General features: G+C 49.1%; 2 protein-coding genes and 1 pseudogene across 2 annotated transcripts; 1 reads left to right on the forward strand and 2 right to left on the reverse strand.

The window, feature by feature from the left end:
* Positions 1-83: 83 nt before the first annotated feature.
* EMG1 (EMG1 N1-specific pseudouridine methyltransferase) lies at positions 84-5,153 on the reverse strand. The gene is made up of 6 exons (XM_051780877.1): positions 4,991-5,153; positions 4,809-4,910; positions 3,686-3,827; positions 3,234-3,292; positions 1,228-1,377; positions 84-412 (listed from the first exon to the last, which is right to left on the reverse strand). The coding sequence occupies exons 1-6, from the start codon at positions 5,126-5,128 to the stop codon at positions 299-301; spliced, it is 705 nt and encodes a 234-aa protein (XP_051636837.1). The 5' UTR covers positions 5,129-5,153; the 3' UTR covers positions 84-298.
* LOC127468077 (adiponectin receptor protein 1-like) lies at positions 1,384-3,225 on the reverse strand (annotated as a pseudogene).
* Positions 5,154-5,331: 178 nt separating the features above from the next.
* Positions 5,332-12,172, forward strand: PHB2 (prohibitin 2). The gene is made up of 8 exons (XM_051780854.1): positions 5,332-5,512; positions 5,590-5,674; positions 5,750-5,829; positions 6,490-6,674; positions 8,747-8,876; positions 9,352-9,455; positions 9,881-9,958; positions 10,483-12,172. Exons 1-8 carry the CDS (start codon positions 5,386-5,388, stop codon positions 10,561-10,563), a joined length of 870 nt encoding a protein of 289 aa, XP_051636814.1. The 5' UTR covers positions 5,332-5,385; the 3' UTR covers positions 10,564-12,172.
* The last annotated feature ends 4,997 nt before the right edge of the window (positions 12,173-17,169 follow it).

Here is a 17,169-nt window from a genome sequence, read left to right on the forward strand (position 1 = left end):
TGACAAATTTGGGCCAAGTCCCTGCTATAAAGGGATACGGCCTGCCCACGTATGAAGCATGAGAAAGTAAAATTCACAAGCACTTTTAAATCAAAAGATACATTTAATAGGAGGAAAAAGGGTCAGTGAGGCAGTCCGTTTAAAGTCTCAGTGCTCCAGAAGCTACAAGGACAAAGTTGAAGGCTTTTCCTTTCCAAGAGCAGAAACTTGCACCAGGTCCACACCTAAGTAAGAGAGCCTTTCTGGAACATGGAGTCACTGTACAGAAGTCCACCATGACAGCAGTAGCAGCAGCAGCTCATACTACTCCCCAGACTTCCTCAAAGGCAGTAGTAATTTTAGCACACGTCAGGGCAGCAGAGAGGGGATAGTTGCTGATGGAGACCATCTTTTCTGTATAGTCAACATTGACCTGAGAGAAAAGAGGGATTAAAAAAAAAATAGAAAAAACCCCCATCAAGCTGCAAGTTTTCCTTGAGCCCCATCTATCTCCATTAGTACAAAAAAGAGAAGGAGCTACTGGACAGGGTCCAGTGGAGGGCCACAAAGATGATTAGGGGTCTGGAGCATCTCTCTTATGAGGAGAGACTGTGGGAGCTGGGCCTGTTTAGTCTAGAGAAGAGAAACTCAGAGGGGATCTCATCAATGCATTTAAATATCTCAAAGGTGGGTGCCAAGAGGATGGTGCCAGACTCTTAAGTGTTGCCCAGCGACAGGACCAGGGGTAATGGAACTAAAACACAACAAGTTCCACCTCAACGTGAGGAAGAATTTCTTTACATTGAGTGTGGCACAGCACTGGAACCGGCTGCCCAGGGAGATTGTGGAGTCTCCCTCTCTGGAGACATTCAAAACCCAACTGAACATGCTCCTGTGTAACCTGCTCTAGGTGACCCTGCCTTGGCAGCGGGGTTGGTCTAGATGATCTCCAGAGGTCCCTTCCAACCCTAACAATTCTGTGATTCCATTAACTGGGGAGGCACAGTATTTCTCCAGCAGGACAACTGTTAGCCCTCACTAATGCCTTCTCTTGAGAGGGAGAACAGTCCCAAGTGTTGCAGTATTGGGCCTTTTTTGACAAGCCTGTCTGGAGGGAAAATGGGGGGCTGGGCAGGGGGGAAACCAACCTGAAAAAAGGGGCAGGTAAAACCTCCATACTCAGAACAAGACTGAAATCTATGCTGATGAAGATCTTTACAACTCCAAATAAGGGATACACACACTTACCGAACCGTGGGCAAAAGCTCCCACTACAATGGCAACTGGCTCCGCTGCAGGAACCAGCTCACGCAGATCCGTCACTTTTGACACTGCAAAGGAGGTACCAATCTTCATACAGCCCACGGGCAGATGGTCACTGACTGGATTCTTAATCACCTACAGAAAGCAGAAAGTTCACAGGGATGTAGAGGTAAGGCCACATAGCTAGGTCCGTTGTTTGTTTCAAACAAACAAACAAACAAACAAACAGCTGTTGTCAGCTGTTTGCAAACTGCACTAGGAGCTCACAACTAGTGCGACTGGAACAGTCCATCCTCACTGTCCACAGTAGTTACGATGTAACATATGTCATTCAGCAACCAATATTACATACACAATTCAACATTACAGACTGTTCTTACTCAAAAATCAAATCCCCTTGAGGTACACATCATGTTTCCCTGTTCCTCTGCATTACTCACCAGTTGCACCCAGGTCCCTGAGCAAAAGCGCTTGAGGCCATCTCTGCTTGGGCAGAGATGCCCAAGACACAGATGATGGTGGGGTAGGTGAGTCTTGGCTGAGGGGAGCAAAAGACAAGTAGTAGAGCCACAGAGTGAAGCTCCCTGTGATCAGCACTGCAATTCCTGAATAATCTGACTTCAAAAAAGTCTGTGAGACCACCTGAGTGACTGTAGACAGTGTTGAAAATCCAGGAGAAGCTGAGGCAGAGCACTGCTTCTAGGAAAAATATCCTGAACACCACCTTCTCCTGGAGAGGAGCCATGAAGTACACATTGGGCAGCAACATGGTCAGGATCCCCAGGCAGAGGAACAGAGCAAATCCCAGCAGGTGTGTCCAGATGTTGCCAGCTTCAGTGTGTATCTGGAAGATGCTCTTGAAGCAGGTGTGGAAGGAGGGCATAGGGGGCCTCTCTCCATGCAGGAAGTAACTTTTGGCCTTGAGCCAGTCAGGCAGCAGATCGTATGAGCCACTGCCATTCCCAAACCTTGTACACAAACTCTTCCATGTTCTCCATGGCATGGTGAACCTACAGGGGCAGAGTCAGTACTTGCACCACCTACTCCTCCTCACGGGCTACTGGACATGGCAGGTCCTCAGCACTGGCCATGCCAGCGGGTCCTTAGTCTCCCTTCTCCTCCAGGAACAGGCACAACTGGAGCTTGCCAAGATGGGTACCAGGAGTCATGAGTTTGGAAAAGTTGATGTAATCCACTTTAGGCACCTTTGTCTTATCTTGGCTAGCAAGCAGGATGCCGCTGGGATCTAAGACCACTCTACCTTTTTTGGGTAATCTGGATGTACGAAGTACATTTACGTCACAGCAGTTCTTGATGATGATTAATTCTTCAATATATTGTTCAGTATATTCCTTCCTCACCTGGAAATCTTGCTTCTGTCTCTGATGAGCAGTGCAGTAAGGTCCTGCTCCTGCCCAGCAGCTCCTTGTTCTGGCATAATACTTGAGCCAAGTTTGAGAGAGCCCTGAGCGAGGAAGGCCAAGCCTGGCTGCTTGTTGTCTATCCTTGCCTGCTGACCCGTTTCCTCAGGGAGATGTGCTGGCCGCAGCAAAGCATTCTCTGCCAAGATGACGACATTTATTATCATCATCATCTTCCTTAGGCTGCTGCTTCTCTGGTGTTTCCAGCAACAAAGGTAATTCTCCATCCAAGGAATCCAATATCATGACAAGACCTTCGTCCCTGCAGTTTATCCAGTGTCAGTGCCCAGCCATGGCAGTCAGGCTCTCACAAGGAAACAGATTACTCAGCTCCAAGGACAGCAGTGTTTGGGGTTCCTTTCCTGCAGCAGCTCCCACAGCAGATGCCAGCCCCATGCAGTGACAGGGTGGTATGGAATAGTGACTGTGCCCACGCACCTCTAAGCTCCATCCCCTCTCTGCAAACAGGACACCAACCAAAAAACCTCCCCAAAAATCCCTCCTAAATTGCTGTAGGATGCAGAGCTAGAACGTTGCAACATGAGCTGTGAACAGTTAAAGAATGCTTACCTTCAGCAGCTTCTGAGGCCCATCAGCTGCTCGAACACTGAGCTTATGCAGCAGCTGAACTGACAAGAGAAAACAAGAGAAGAAAATTACTTAAGCTGACAGTTCTTTTGCTGGAGGAATCCCATGCTCTGCCTGGAGATCAGAGCTGAGGTACACAAGAAGTCTACCTTTAGATTTCCCAGCACTGCCTGAAGCAGCCTTAAGAAGTACTGACCAGCAAGTTATTTTGCTGGTAGCACAGTCTCCTGCAGGCACTCACCACTGCGCTAAGGAACACACAGTTGGAGTATGCACCCTGGAACATCACAGATGGATGGTTTCATTTCTCTGCTTTTTTTCCTCAGTTTCACATTTTAAGGTTGGTGCCACTTTTTGACCTTTCCCAAAGTTCTTCCTCTCTTAGCCAGCTTCCTGCATTATTCTGTGGCTGGTATAAATTTTGAATCACTTACCCATAAGACCACAGAACCGATCAAAAGTTCTTGGGATTCTGGTTTGGGGATTGACTTCAATTAGAACGTTCTTCTGGGTATGGATATAAACCTGCAGGAGACCAGCCCGATTCAGGGGGCTGTCCATGAGCATCAGGAGACTCTGAAAGTGAAAACCACACAGAATTGGAAACAGAAAGGCACAAGAAAGGATTCTTGGGTAAATTGAGGGTTAGCTCCCATGACTGCAGAAGGGAACGATGTTAAGGCTGAAAGTTCATCTGACTACTGGAGTTCTACTGTAATGCTAAGAAAGCAAGCCCAGACTCAAACAGTGACTAAACCCAAAAGCCACATGCACAACACAAGAGGCCAAACTCGCCCCCTGGGTTCCAAGGGTACAAGTGTCACTGAAAACCAGGAAATAAACCCTCCAACCCATTTACTAGGTTAGAAAGCAGACATTACTTTATTCAGTGCTGAGGCACATGGGGCACCCCTCCACACAACATGTGTGCAGTTATCAAAACTTTTAACTATTTATACATTTTAGCAATTAGTGTTCATTGGCTACAAGTTACATAGTCCTCTTATTGCCCGGTATTCTGGTTTCTATTGGTTAATTATTCTCCCACTTCTCATGCCAATTAGTCCCCATGCTCAGTTTCTGTCTTCTGTTCGGTCAGCGGCCGCAGATCTCCATGGCAGAATTACCTTCTACCCACTCAAAGCTGATTTCAACAAAATTTTTGAGCTGGTTTTATTAGTTTCCTCGTTATCTTGAGAGTCCTGCCAAATGCCCTTGTCGCCAGTAAATTCTGCCCATTATCAGTGGTGCATCCTTCTCCCCGAGCTATAACTTCCCCCACCAGGTCCGAGATCACTGAAGCACGTCAAGCCCTAAAATTTCTTAACACATGGACATCACTTAGAGCTTAATTATTAGATGCTATCTGTTTCACGGATTAAATCTCCCTGCTTGCTGATTAGGTCAACGTTTTCCCCCGCTGCTGCATAGACTCCTTTTTAAAGAAATACAGCCTGTTCGGCAGCACAAGCAGGCCCGCAGCCCCGAGGAGCGATGTCACCAGGCCGCCTGCAGGGCTGCCCCGATGGCACAGGCGCTGCCGGGCCCAGCGAGTACCTGGTGGGTGATGTCGGGCCGCACTTCTCCGGGGTCCCGGCCGATCCGCAGCAGCAGCGCCTTGTGCTTGTCGCAGTTGAGCAGCTCGAACGTCTTCCCCACCTACGGCCAAAGCACGGACAGGTTGGGCGGCGAGGGACGAGGGCGCCCACGGCGCGGCCGGACCCCCTCGCCGCCCGCACCTTCACAGTCTCCAGACTCGCCCCCTCCAGCACCACCAGGAGCCGCCGCTGCCCGCGGGGCCGCTTCGCTTCCAGCGGGAGCCCTTCATCCTTCTCACCCCCCTGCGCGTCCCCACGTGGCCGCCTGGGCGCCGCCATTTTGCCACTCCGCCCCGCCGGCCCCGCCCTGGCCCCGCCCCGTCCGCCGCGGCCACCCAAGATGGCGCCCGGGGCGCGCCCTCTATCTGGCTCCGGCCGGACCCGCTTCCGGAGCGCTCGCCCGCCGCGCCGGAAGGCAGGCGCCGGGGGCGGGAGGGGGCGGTGGCGGCGCTCCCGGCGCCGCGGTTTCTCGCCGGAACGCGGCGGCGGTGGCTCCTTCCGGTGTCCTTCCCGGCGGGGGCGGCGGCGGCGCGGCCATGGCGCAGAACCTGAAGGACCTGGCGGGGCGGCTGCCGGCCGGGCCCCGCGGTGTCGGCACCGCGCTCAAGCTGCTGCTGGGCGCCGGCGCCCTGGCCTACGGCGTGCGCGAGTCCGTGTTCATCGGTGAGTGCCCACCCCGCCCCCCTGTGCCCCACGCGCCCGTCGCCCGCGCTGACCGAGCCCCCGCTCTCTCCTCGCAGTGGAGGGCGGCCAGCGCGCCATCTTCTTCAACCGCATCGGCGGCGTGCAGCAGGACACCATCCTGGCCGAGGGGCTGCACTTCAGGTAGGGCACGGCCCCCCCGCTCCCTTCCTGGCCCCACGGGTGCCCGCGCCCGTAACGCCTCTCCGCCTCCCGCAGGATCCCCTGGTTCCAGTATCCCATCATCTACGACATCCGAGCGCGCCCGCGGAAAATCTCCTCCCCCACTGGCTCCAAAGGTGAGCGGCCACGAGGCGGGAGGGAGGGAGGGAGGGGACGGGAGTCCTGCCTCAGTGCCGGTCCCCTTCATGGAATCAAGGGATGATAAGGGGTTAGAATGGATCTGAAAGTCCCTGCCCGTGGCAGGGGCACTTGCCACTAGACCAGGTTGCTCGAAGGCCTTATCCAGTCTGGCTTTGAATACTGGTAGGGGTGGGGCATCCACGATCTCCCTGGGCAACCTGTGCCAGTGTCTCACCAACCTCCCATAAAGAATTCCTTCCTAGCCTTAGGATTAAAGGGTGGGTTCAGTTCCACGCATACCGTGTTTCACCCAATCCACTGCACAGGCTCGAAGGCCTTACCCACATTTGCAAAGCTGGGCAAGGGTCGAAACGGCCATCTTCTACAAATGCAGTCACACAGAGATTAAAAGACAAAGGCATATACACCTGCCTCCAAAGGTGCACCCAAATCAACTCTAGCATGCTGGAACATCAGAACCATGCTCAATTCTGTGGATAGCGGATATCCTGAGCGCCGTTCTGCCCTAAATTTTTTTCCCACATCTTCTTTTGCAAAGCCTAGCCATGAAAGGTGAATCACTACAGTCCCTAATGAAGGGCTGCTCTCTGGTTTCCCTGTAGGCTGCTCACCTCTCCCCTTTTCCTCTCTCTCAGACCTGCAGATGGTGAACATCTCCCTGCGGGTGCTGACACGCCCCAACGCAGCTGAGCTGCCCAGCATGTACCAGCGCCTGGGGCTGGACTACGAGGAGCGGGTCCTGCCCTCCATCGTCAACGAGGTGCTCAAGAGCGTTGTGGCTAAGTTCAACGCCTCCCAGCTCATCACACAGAGAGCACAGGTGAGCCCTGCCTGGGGCAGGCTTGCACTCAGGTCACAAAGAAACTGCTGAACTGTGGATGTGGGGAGTGTTGTAACAGGTAAAGGAGAAATGTCTTAGGTTGACGGGTGATGTGTCCAAGTGGAAAGAGCATGGTGCTGTGCCCTGCTTTGCAGCTCGATTCCAGTGCAAATACTAAGGTTGTATCATTTGCTTCTGAAGAAGACTGGACCCATTGGTACATGAGGACAAAACTGTATTGCAGTGGGAGAGGTGGGGGAGGGAGAGCTGATTTACATCACAGTTCGCAGTAGAACTGGCTTTAAAAAAATATTCCCTGGCTATTTATGGGTCTCAGAATGTCTGTCAGAGCAAGTTAAACAGTTTTGAAGGGTCTAAAAAATGAAGGGGATGAACAGTTAAAGTACTAACCTGTCAGTGATGGATGCTACAGAAGGGTAGCAAGTACTTCTGTGTAGAATCCCAGAATGTGCTAGATTGGAAGGGACCACAGTGATTCGTCTGGTCCAACCTCCCTGCCCAAACAGGGTCATCTTGTTTCATCCATGGCACAGGATTGTGTCTAGATGGTTCTGGAGTATCTCCAGTGAGGGAGACTCCACAGCCTCTGGAGAACCTGTTCCAGTGCGTGGTCACCTGCACAGTAAAGAAGTTCTTTCTCATGTTCAGGTGGAGCTTCCTGTGTATCACTTTTTATCCATTGCTCTTGTGCTATTGATTGGCACCACCAAGAAGAGCCTGGATCCATCCTCTTGTAACCCCCCCCTGCACACACTGATTAGAAAAAGATTAGAGGGTCATCTGGAGGGAGGGGTGTTGCTAAATAATAGAAATATTTAGCTTAAAAATGCCTGTGTCTGAAAGTTTGTGTTGTGGTAATTTGATTGCCAGGGATTCTGAGAGTGCTCATCACCTATGGCAGCTGAGGGAGAGAGAAGGTGCTGCTTTTCTTTTCAAAGGCTTTACAGGAGATCCTGCAGGATCAGTAGAGTGCTAAAAAGGAAAAGTTGTCAACTGAAGTACAAAGCATCTCTTGGGTAGTTTCTGATCCGTGACAAAAGAAGCAAAGATAGGAACTAAGTGTCCAGGTTTTGTTAGGAGAACTGATCCATAGCAGGGACTTCAGGGTTTTGTGCTCGTCCACGCAGTGTGCACTGGGGGGATTTGTTCATCCTCATGTGTGGAGAGAATGAGTGGAAATGATGTGACAGCAAAGGCTGTTAAGCATCTCTGATCTTAGAGAAGAATAATTCTATGATCTCTGAAACTTTTGAACAAACTGAATTGGATTTGCCTTCTTTTCACATATCCTTACTAGTGTTTGTTACTGTGAAATGATGTGTATTGCGGGGGTTGATAATGAGGAGAAAATGAAGTGCTTTTATGTAGTTAGGCACTTGCAGTTCACACAGTGAAGGTTTGTGTCATTATTTTCGAGTTCAACTCAAAAACAGCTGCAGCAAGAGCAAAAGCAAATGCTAGACTGGCCAAGCATGTGATACTGTAGCAATAGTTTCTGTTTAAGTCAATATTTAGTGCAGGACTTGTCAGCCTGCCTGAAAAAGGTGCTGGCAAGTTAAAGGTGTAATAAATCAAAATATCTTGCAGCAACACCCATCCAAAGTGGCTAAAAAGAGTGGAGTAGCCACAATAGAAAAGTAACAAATTGTGTGGTCACTTTTTTTCCATGTTGGAATACAATTGTGAGAAGACAGCCTGCAAACAGTGACAGGTTCAAGGTGGAGAAGGAAGCGCTTATTGCCAAAACGTGTGGGAACTGTGGAACTAGATGTGGTAGGATGTGAAAACCAAAGATGCTTTCAAGGTTTTTTATTTCTGCAATGTTAGTTACACAGTAGTGACTATAAATAAGCTGTAATGTAGTTTTGAAAATGTGATGTGTAGCTATGGATACGCGGTGTTGTTCAGAGGCGGTATTGATGTTCATGGCTTGGAGCTGGGCTTAGGCAATGTCTCCCCCCACACTGTGAAGAGCAGTTGTCCTTCACTTCTGGAGTGCACAGGAACACCCTGTGCTTGGTGCTACTCTTCTTGCTGTATTTGTATTTCAGGTGTCCCTGCTCATTAGGCGAGAACTGACAGAGAGAGCCAAGGATTTCAGCCTCATCCTGGATGATGTGGCTATCACAGAGCTTAGTTTCAGTCGTGAATACACAGCAGCTGTGGAGGCTAAGCAAGTGGGTGAGTTCCATTTGTGCCTGAAAAGGGTGGATTGCCTTTTCCCTTTCAATGAATTATTAAAAAAGGAGGTGGAATTTGGGCTACTGTGTCACTGCTTTTGTATCAGTACAGGTACAGAGTTATAAATCTCAGCCTCCTTAGTAATGGAGCTGAACAGGTTTACTTTATAAGTATTATCAGAAAGTTTTGGGCCATAGCTGATAGGATAGACTGTTGGAGAGACTGAGTTCCCAAGGCTAGGGTTCCTCTTCAGGCCGGGAATATGTTTCTTCCTGTGGGGATTACATGTGGAGGGTCTGGATGCTGTGGACTTAACTTAAGGTAAGGTGCACTCAAATACATTTCGTACTTGTGGATATGGTCCCAGAGTGCCATAGGTTCTTTCGGAAGCAGAGCCCCTGGGCCTCCACTCTCAGGTTCTGATGGCTCAGAAGACACGATGTGGTTCTAATGCATGTGTCCCTTCTCCCTGCAGCCCAGCAGGAGGCACAGCGTGCCCAGTTCCTGGTGGAGAAGGCCAAGCAGGAGCAGAAGCAGAAGATAGTTCAGGCTGAGGGGGAAGCGACAGCTGCCAAGATGATATCCTGCTTTGGGAGATTTTGTGGGACGTGGCTTTTGAGCTTGACAGTCCTGAGAATCCGTCACACTGAGCTCACGCTCAGGAGACTGTGATCGGATGAAAGCTTCAAGTAGGTCACTGTTATTTTTTCCCCCACTTCTCCAGTTGGCTGGAGTGAGGTTCACCTGAGGTTGCAGGTCAGAGCAGAGAAGATCATGAGCCTTCACTCCCTGCTATAAGTTTTAACTTTTATTGGCTGTGTTGGACCATAATCCATAATGTTCTTGATTTGGGGAAGGAAAAACATACCTGCCCAAAGGCCCATGTTATTGGAATAGAGATTTCTTTTTAGCCCTCAAGATGTTTTTTAACATGGCTTAGGAAGAATTCCTGGAGGGCAGGCAGCTTCTGTTTGCAGGTTTTCCTTAACTTTGTTCCTCTGTACCTTGGGGAAGCTCTCAGCAGGAATCCAGGCTACATCAAGCTACGTAAGATCCGAGCTGCTCAAAACATCTCAAAAACGGTGAGTACCTGGCGCACGGAATTCCCTTTGTCCTTTGCAGTCCTTGTGCTGTCCCCCCAGCCCAGTGGCCACGTGATGAATTTAAGGCGAATGTGATTTGCCCTGTCCTGGTCTTTGTTCCTGCCCAGCTGTTTTTGCTCATATAGAGCTTAAGATGATCTGCAATTAGATGTGAGGCTAAGAGTTCATGCCCTTCATATGATAAAGCCAGATCTACATCAGATTCCGTCACCCACACTCAGCTGCAGCCACCAAAAGCTCCTGGTTCCCTGCAGGCTGAGAAGGGGGGACAGATAAGTGTGGGATCAAAGGTCTTTGTGGCAGAGACAGAATGAGCACTTCTTCTGGAAAGTCTGATGGCTTCTGGGATGGAAGTCAGGAAGTTACAGAGTTGTTTTGGGGAATTGCATCGACTGAAATAAAACAGGAGTGCTGTATCTGGAGGGGGAGATAGGTTCCTAGTGCTGTTCCCCCATGTGTGTTTATAGTCCCTTATGCGTCTCCATAATGGATTTCTCTTTCAGATTGCTGCCTCACAAAACCGTGTGTATCTCACAGCAGATAACTTGGTACTGAACCTGCAGGATGAGGGCTTCACCAGGTAAAGGGACCGGATGGCTGGATTTGTCTGCACCCTACCTGGGAAGCTGGTCCCCTCTCTGGAGCTCCCTCAGGATCTTTCCTCTGAGAGGAGCCTGATGCCAGAGGACACAGCCAAGTAGGGAGCAGTCATTCTTACTGTGGAAATGGAGATTTTTGTTAAATCTAATCAACTTATTCTTGTTTTTCTTTTTCCCCACCCTCTACCCCTTACTGCATCTGCTGACACAGAGGAAGGTAAGGCTCTATATATTTTGATAATTTTGTTAGTACTTGGAACAAGGATGTTGCTGTTTTGCCTGGTGCCTGGGATGTTTCTAGCTTGGGCCTTTTTGGCCCCAGGAGGTTTATTCCATCTCTACCTCATTTCCTATTTGTGATGTGAAGCTTGAAGCTTTCCTTGCAGAGGCCAAACATCTACATCAAGTAGGAGATACTCAGTAATTGGAGCTCCATGTGTGTCCCATAAGGAACCTTGCATGGCAAAGGCAGGAGTGAGGAACGTTCTCTGATCTATCACATGTCTACAGGACATCCTGTGTTTGTGGCAAAGAGGGCTGTAGGAAGGCAGGCTGATGATCATAGGAATTTGTGTTAGTTTGGGGTAATGATCTCTAGGAAAGATACTTTTATTACTCTCCAAAAGCTTTCCAGTCCATGCTAGAAATCTCCATTTCCTGATTTCAGAGCTGGCAGGAATTTCGTGGCTTTGCCTAATCTATCCAGTGTTTACTGAAAAAGGCAGTGCCAGCTGAGCTAAAATAAGATGTAGCTGAAAGCTTAGATTTCTTAGAATTGAGAAGGGAAACCAGAGCTGATTTCTTCTTTGTGAGATCTCTGAGAAGATCCTTCTTTGTCACCTCTGACAAGATTCTGTCTTACTCATTCCAGAAGGCTTAAGGGGCTTTGAAAAAAAATACCTGTAGGAAGGACTTGGAAGTCCAGATCCTTTGGGCATGACACCCCACACCCTAAAATCCACAGTGAGGGGCTGGTTCAGCTTTGTTTGTGCTTTCTAACTAATGACTCCTGTCCGTCTCCCTTTCAGTGACAGTCTCCTACTCAAAGGAAAGAAATGAAAGAAGCTAAAGACTCCTAGAACCAGCGTCGCTGACCAGCAGAAGATAAGAGTGAGGATCTTTGAACTCCCTCCACTAGCATTGTTTGCCCTCACTTTGAAGTTTTTAATCCAGTAGCCAGATTTGGTCCCTGTACCCCTGCTCCATCTGTGGTGATTCCTGTTACAGGAATGGGCTTTGCCTGTAGGCAGCTGTAATTCCTTCCTCACCCCACTGGTTAAGTTTGGAGAGGAGACAAGGGACTGGTATTAACCCATGTGGATATAGTAATTTGCCTCTAATCTTCATTAATCTTTAGATTTCTGTAGGATATCAGAATTCTCTTTTGGTCAAGTGAGGGAGTTCTGCTGCCATCAGCACCAGGCTTTTTTTTGTAGTAAATTTTGTTTCACTTTTGATCCCAAGAGAACCTGGGACTGAATTCAGGAAAATACCATTCATTGGGTGCCTGTCACTGCTGGAATATCTATTTGTGTCACTGCCTGCTCAGTGATGCTTTCAAACATTTGTAAAAATTAAAAGAAAAACAAATTTATATTGTGTCTAAGTGTGCTTAGTGCCTGAAAAAAGATGTTGCAAAAGGGGAGGTGGAATGGAGATTTTATTTGGTTGAAAACAGAATGAGGATTTTGAAGGGAAAGGAACAAGAGAAATACGCTCCTGTTCACTGGTTGATCACAGAGTGGGAAGACATGAGGAGGTGTGGATGCTCATACAGCTGCGTGGGTGACCAGGGCTGGTTTCTTAGCCAGCTGTAAGTGCTAGAGATGAGTGTAGGTTTACCTGCTTTTCCAGGTCACAGAAGCATATATATGTATACACTCTGTGTGTAGATATATATATATGTGTGTATATGTATGCATACTGCTTTCCTGGCCAAAAATATAAGACAAATCTTCCTCCACTGTTTTTGCTTGGGTTTCAGCAGCAAGATCTTGTCAGCTTCCTCCCTGTCTCACTGGGCTGCCCTATACTAAGCTTTAGGACTTGGAGGTATCACATTCATAAAATCATAAAATATCCTGAGTTGGAAGGGACCCACAAATATGATCAAGTCCAACTCTTCACTGCACACAGGGCAACCTAAAAGTTGTAAGAGCATTGTCTAAACACATCTTGAACAGAGACAGTCTTGGGGTCATGACTGCTTCCTGGGGAAGCTTGACCACCCTGTAAGTGAAGTCCTTTTTCCTAATACCCAATCTGAACTTCCCCCGATGCAGTTTCAAGGCATTCCATCACGTCCTGTTGCTGGACACCAAGGAGAAGAGTTCAGCACGTCCATCTCTGCTCCTGGTGATGAGCAATGAGGTCAGCCCCTCATCTCCTCTAAGGTCAACTAGCCTTGTATCCTTAGCTGCTCCTTGTAAATCACACTGCCTTTTGCAGTCTTTGTCGCCCTCCTTTGGACATATTGTAATGTTTTTTATATCCTTTTATCCTGGAGCTTGGAACTGCACACAGTACTCATGGTGAGGCTGGACCAATGCTGAGTACAGTGGGACCGTCGCTTCCTTTGGCTGGTTAACTATGCTGTGCCTAATGCACTCTGGGATAACATTGGCCTTTTTGCCTGGCAGGGCACCCTGCTGGCTCACAGAGCCTACCATCAGCCAAAATGCTCAGATCCCTTTCTGCAGAGCTGCACTCCAGTCCCCCAGTCTGTATTTACATCTGAGGTTACACTGTTTTGGGTGCAGAACTTAGCATTTGTTCTTGTTAAATTTCACATGGCTGATGATTGCTGAGCATGCTCGTCTATCAAGATCTCTCTGTCAGGCCTCTGTCCCCTTGAGGGAATCAATAGCTTCTCCTAATTCGGTGTTACCAGCAAGCCCCATAGACTTTTTGTGTTCAGTTGCAGCAGCAAATCCCATTCAAGTTCAAAGTCAGCCATGAGCTTATGACTCCCCAAGCTGTGGCAATCCAGCCCGGGGCTCCAGGCATCCCAGGGCCCATCATGGGTGTCGAAAGCAGCACTAATGTCTCCATCTCCATCACTATTTGGGGATGAGGTGACATACCTTATCAAGTAACAGACCAATGTTTCCTTTAGTCTTCCTTCTGCTGTTAACATATTTAAAAAAGCCTCATCTTACCCTTCAGCTTCAGCTGAGCTTGGGCCATACAGATTTGCTCTCTATAGTGGCAAGTAGTGTGTCTGTCATCCTCCCATTTAGCCTGTCCTTGTTTCCAAAGTCTACACACTTTCTGCTAAGTTGTGGAAGGAGATAGATCCCTGCTCAGCAGAGCCAGCCTTCTCCCTCAGCTGCTTGACTTCTGATACATTGACCTAGTGATTAGCTCAGCTAGTCAGACCATGGTGCCAGTAGTGCCAAGGTTGTAGGTTTGATCCTCTTACAGGCCATTCACTGAAGAGTTGGACTCAACGATCCTTGTGGGTCCTTTCCAACTGTGCTGGTTTAAAAGTTAACCAGCAGGGGGAATGAACCCAACTCAAAGGAGAGATTATAAGTCAGAATAACAATTTATTAAAATAATACAGTAAGTACAATAATACAAACAAACAATTGGTCTCAACCCACAAAAACCCAAATGTGTAACCCAGTACCCTGGGGCCTGAACAAAGTGGTGTTCCTTGGGCCCTGTTTGAGTCCAAAGTAAAGGGAGAGGGGAAGAACCTGCTGGTGGGAGAGCTGCTGCAGTCTGGCCAGAACTGGTGATCGCAGTCCAGTGGTGGTCTAAGTCTGGTTGAGAGCGATGAGATGCAGCCGTCCTCTGGATCCCACGAGTGGGTTGAAAAATGTTCCAAAACTCCAAGATTATATATCCTCCAGTTCAGGCAGGAATGCTTGGTACTCCCCTCAGGGCGGGGAGTTCACAAAGGGTGTGAGGACAGAAACATCCTTCTATCTCACAGGCCTCTTAACACCTAGTTTATAGCCTGAGGAGTCAGGCTCTATGGGTAGAGGGTGCGAATAGTCTATTGACAACAATAGTCTAGTTTCTGGGAAATGACATGGAAGGCTATAGAATACAGTTTTGGGTTACACCCACCATGCTCTATGGGCAGAGGGTGCGAATAGTCTATTGACAACAATAGTCTAGTTTCTGGGAAATGACATGGAAGGCTATAGAATACAGTTTTGGGTTACACCCACCATGATGAACTGATCTCAGCTGTCCTAACTAGGACATTATCCACCCCTTATTCTATGCCATCCATGTCATGCCCAAATTAACCCCCTTTAAAAACTATATCCCTTTAAAACTATATACATCTATCTATCTATCTATCTATATATATATATACAATGAAACATTACAGACCATTCTCACTCAAAATTAGGTCCCCTTGTGGTACACAACGTGTCTCCCCATCTTTTTGCATTACCCACCAGGTGGAACCAGGTCCCTGAGCAAAAACAATCCCTCGGATGGGTTTGCCTTTGCTTGAGGTGGGACTAATCCAAACAGTCTTCCCTAACATTCCTCTCATATGTACCACGGGGACTTTATCTCCATCTACAGTATGCAAAAGTTCTGATTGGGCAGGGCCAGCTCGATTGATGGAACCTCGGGTGTTGACCAACCAGGTGGCCTTTGCTAAATGCAGCTCCCAGTGTTTGAGAGTCTCCCCACACAGTGCCTTCAGGGTGGTTTTCAGCAGTCCGTTGCACCGCTCAACTTTTCCAGCAGCTGGTGCATGGTAGGGGATATGATACACCCACTCAATGCCGTGCTCTTTGGCCCAGGTGTCTATAAGGCCATTCTTGAAATGGGTCCCATTATCAGACTCAATTCTCTCCGGGGTGCCGTGTCGCCACAGGACTTGTTTTTCAAGGCCCAGGATGGTATTCCGGGCAGTGGCATGAGGCACGGGGTATGTCTCCAACCATCCAGTGCTTCCTTCTACCATGGTCAGTACGTAGTGCTTGCCTTGGCGGGTTTTGGGGAGCGTGATGTAGTCAACTTGCCAGGCTTCCCCATACCTGTACTTTGACCACCGTCCACCATACCATAGAGGCTTCACCCGCTTGGCCTGCTTGATGGCAGCACATGTCTCACAGTCATGGATGACCTGTGAGACAATGTCCTTGGTTAAGTCCACCCCTCGGTCACGAGCCCATCTGTATGTTGCATCTCTCCCCTGGTGACCGGAGGCGTCATGGGCCCATCGAGCCAGAAATAATTCTCCTTTGTGCTGCCAATCCAGATCTACCTGAGAGACTTTAATCCTGGCAGCTCGGTCCGCCTGTTCGTTGTTATGATGCTCCTCATTAGCCCGTTTCTTGCCTACATGAGCGTCCACGTGACGGACCTTCACACTCAGCTTCTCTACCCGGCCAGCGATGTCCTGCCACATCTCCGCCGCCCAGATGGGTTTCCCTTGGCGCTGCCAGTTGGCCTTTTTCCATCGCTCCAGCCATCCCCACAGAGCATTGGCCACCATCCATGAGTCAGTGTAGAGATAGAGTCTTGGCCACTTCTCTCGTTCAGCTATATCCAAAGCCAACTGAACGGCTTTAAGCTCTGCAAACTGACTTGACCCACCTTGTCCTTCGGTCGCTTCTGCAACTCGCCGTGTGGGACTCCATACAGCTGCCTTCCATTTTCGGTTTGTCCCTACAATGCGGCAGGAGCCATCCGTGAAGAGCACATATCGCCTTTCATCTGCAGGTAGCTTGTCATATGGTGGGGCCTCCTCAGCCCGTGTCACCTTCTCCTCCTCTTCTTCAGAGGATAGTCCGAAACTCTCACCTTCGGGCCAATTGGTGATAATTTCCAGAATCCCAGGGCGATTAGGATTCCCTATCCGGGTTCGCTGCGTGATCAGAGCCATCCACTTACTCCATGTGGCATCGGTGGCATGATGTGTGGAAGGAACTCTTCCCTTGAACATCCAGCCCAGCACTGGTAGTCGGGGTGCCAGGAGGAGCTGCGCTTCGGTGCCGATTACTTCTGAGGCAGCTCGAACTCCTTCATAGGCAGCCAGGATCTCTTTCTCAGTTGGTGTATAGCTGGCTTCAGATCCTTTGTATCCCCGACTCCAGAATCCCAGCGGTCGTCCTCGGGTCTCCCCAGGCACTTTCTGCCAGAGGCTCCAAGAAGGGCCATTCTCCCCGGCTGCGGTGTAGAGCACGTTCTTCACGTCCTGTCCTGTCCTTACTGGCCCAAGGGCTACCGCATGGGCAATCTCCTGTTTAATTTGTTCAAAGGCTTGTTGTTGTTCGGGGCCCCACTGGAAATCATTTTTCTTCCGTGTCACAAGGTAGAGAGGGCTTACAATCTGACTATACTCGGGGATATGCATCCTCCAAAAGCCCACAGCGCCTAGGAAAGCCTGTGTTTCCTTCTTGCTGGTTGGTGGGGACATGGCTGCTATTTTGTTAATCACCTCCATTGGAATTAGACGGCGTCCATCTTGCCACTTCACTCCTAGGAACTGAATTTCCTGAGCAGGTCCCTTGACCTTACTCCGTTTAATGGCAAAACCGGCTCTTAGGAGAATCTGGATTATCTTCTCTCCTTTCTCGAAGACTTCGCCTGCTGTGTTCCCCCATACAATGA

Source organism: Manacus candei, unplaced genomic scaffold, assembly GCF_025592945.1.
Source record: "Manacus candei isolate 608988 ecotype Guabito, Panama unplaced genomic scaffold, ASM2559294v1 h1tg000014l, whole genome shotgun sequence".
NCBI lineage: Eukaryota > Metazoa > Chordata > Aves > Passeriformes > Pipridae > Manacus > Manacus candei.

Excerpts from the sequence above, each read along its gene's own strand:
- PHB2 (XM_051780854.1), top strand. The coding sequence starts at position 5,386 with ATGGCGCAGAACCTGAAGGACCTGGCGGGGCGGCTGCCGGCCGGGCCC. Across the intron at positions 9,456-9,880 it reads AAGCGACAGCTGCCAAGATG|CTTGGGGAAGCTCTCAGCAG; the intron begins ATATCCTGCTTT and ends GTTCCTCTGTAC. Across the intron at positions 9,959-10,482 it reads CTCAAAACATCTCAAAAACG|ATTGCTGCCTCACAAAACCG; the intron begins GTGAGTACCTGG and ends TTTCTCTTTCAG.
- EMG1 (XM_051780877.1), bottom strand. The coding sequence starts at position 5,128 with ATGGCGGCGCCCAGGCGGCCACGTGGGGACGCGCAGGGGGGTGAGAAG. Across the intron at positions 3,828-4,808 it reads GGCCCGACATCACCCACCAG|AGTCTCCTGATGCTCATGGA; the intron begins GTACTCGCTGGG and ends TTTCACTTTCAG. Across the intron at positions 3,293-3,685 it reads TCGGTTCTGTGGTCTTATGG|TTCAGCTGCTGCATAAGCTC; the intron begins GTAAGTGATTCA and ends TTCTCTTGTCAG.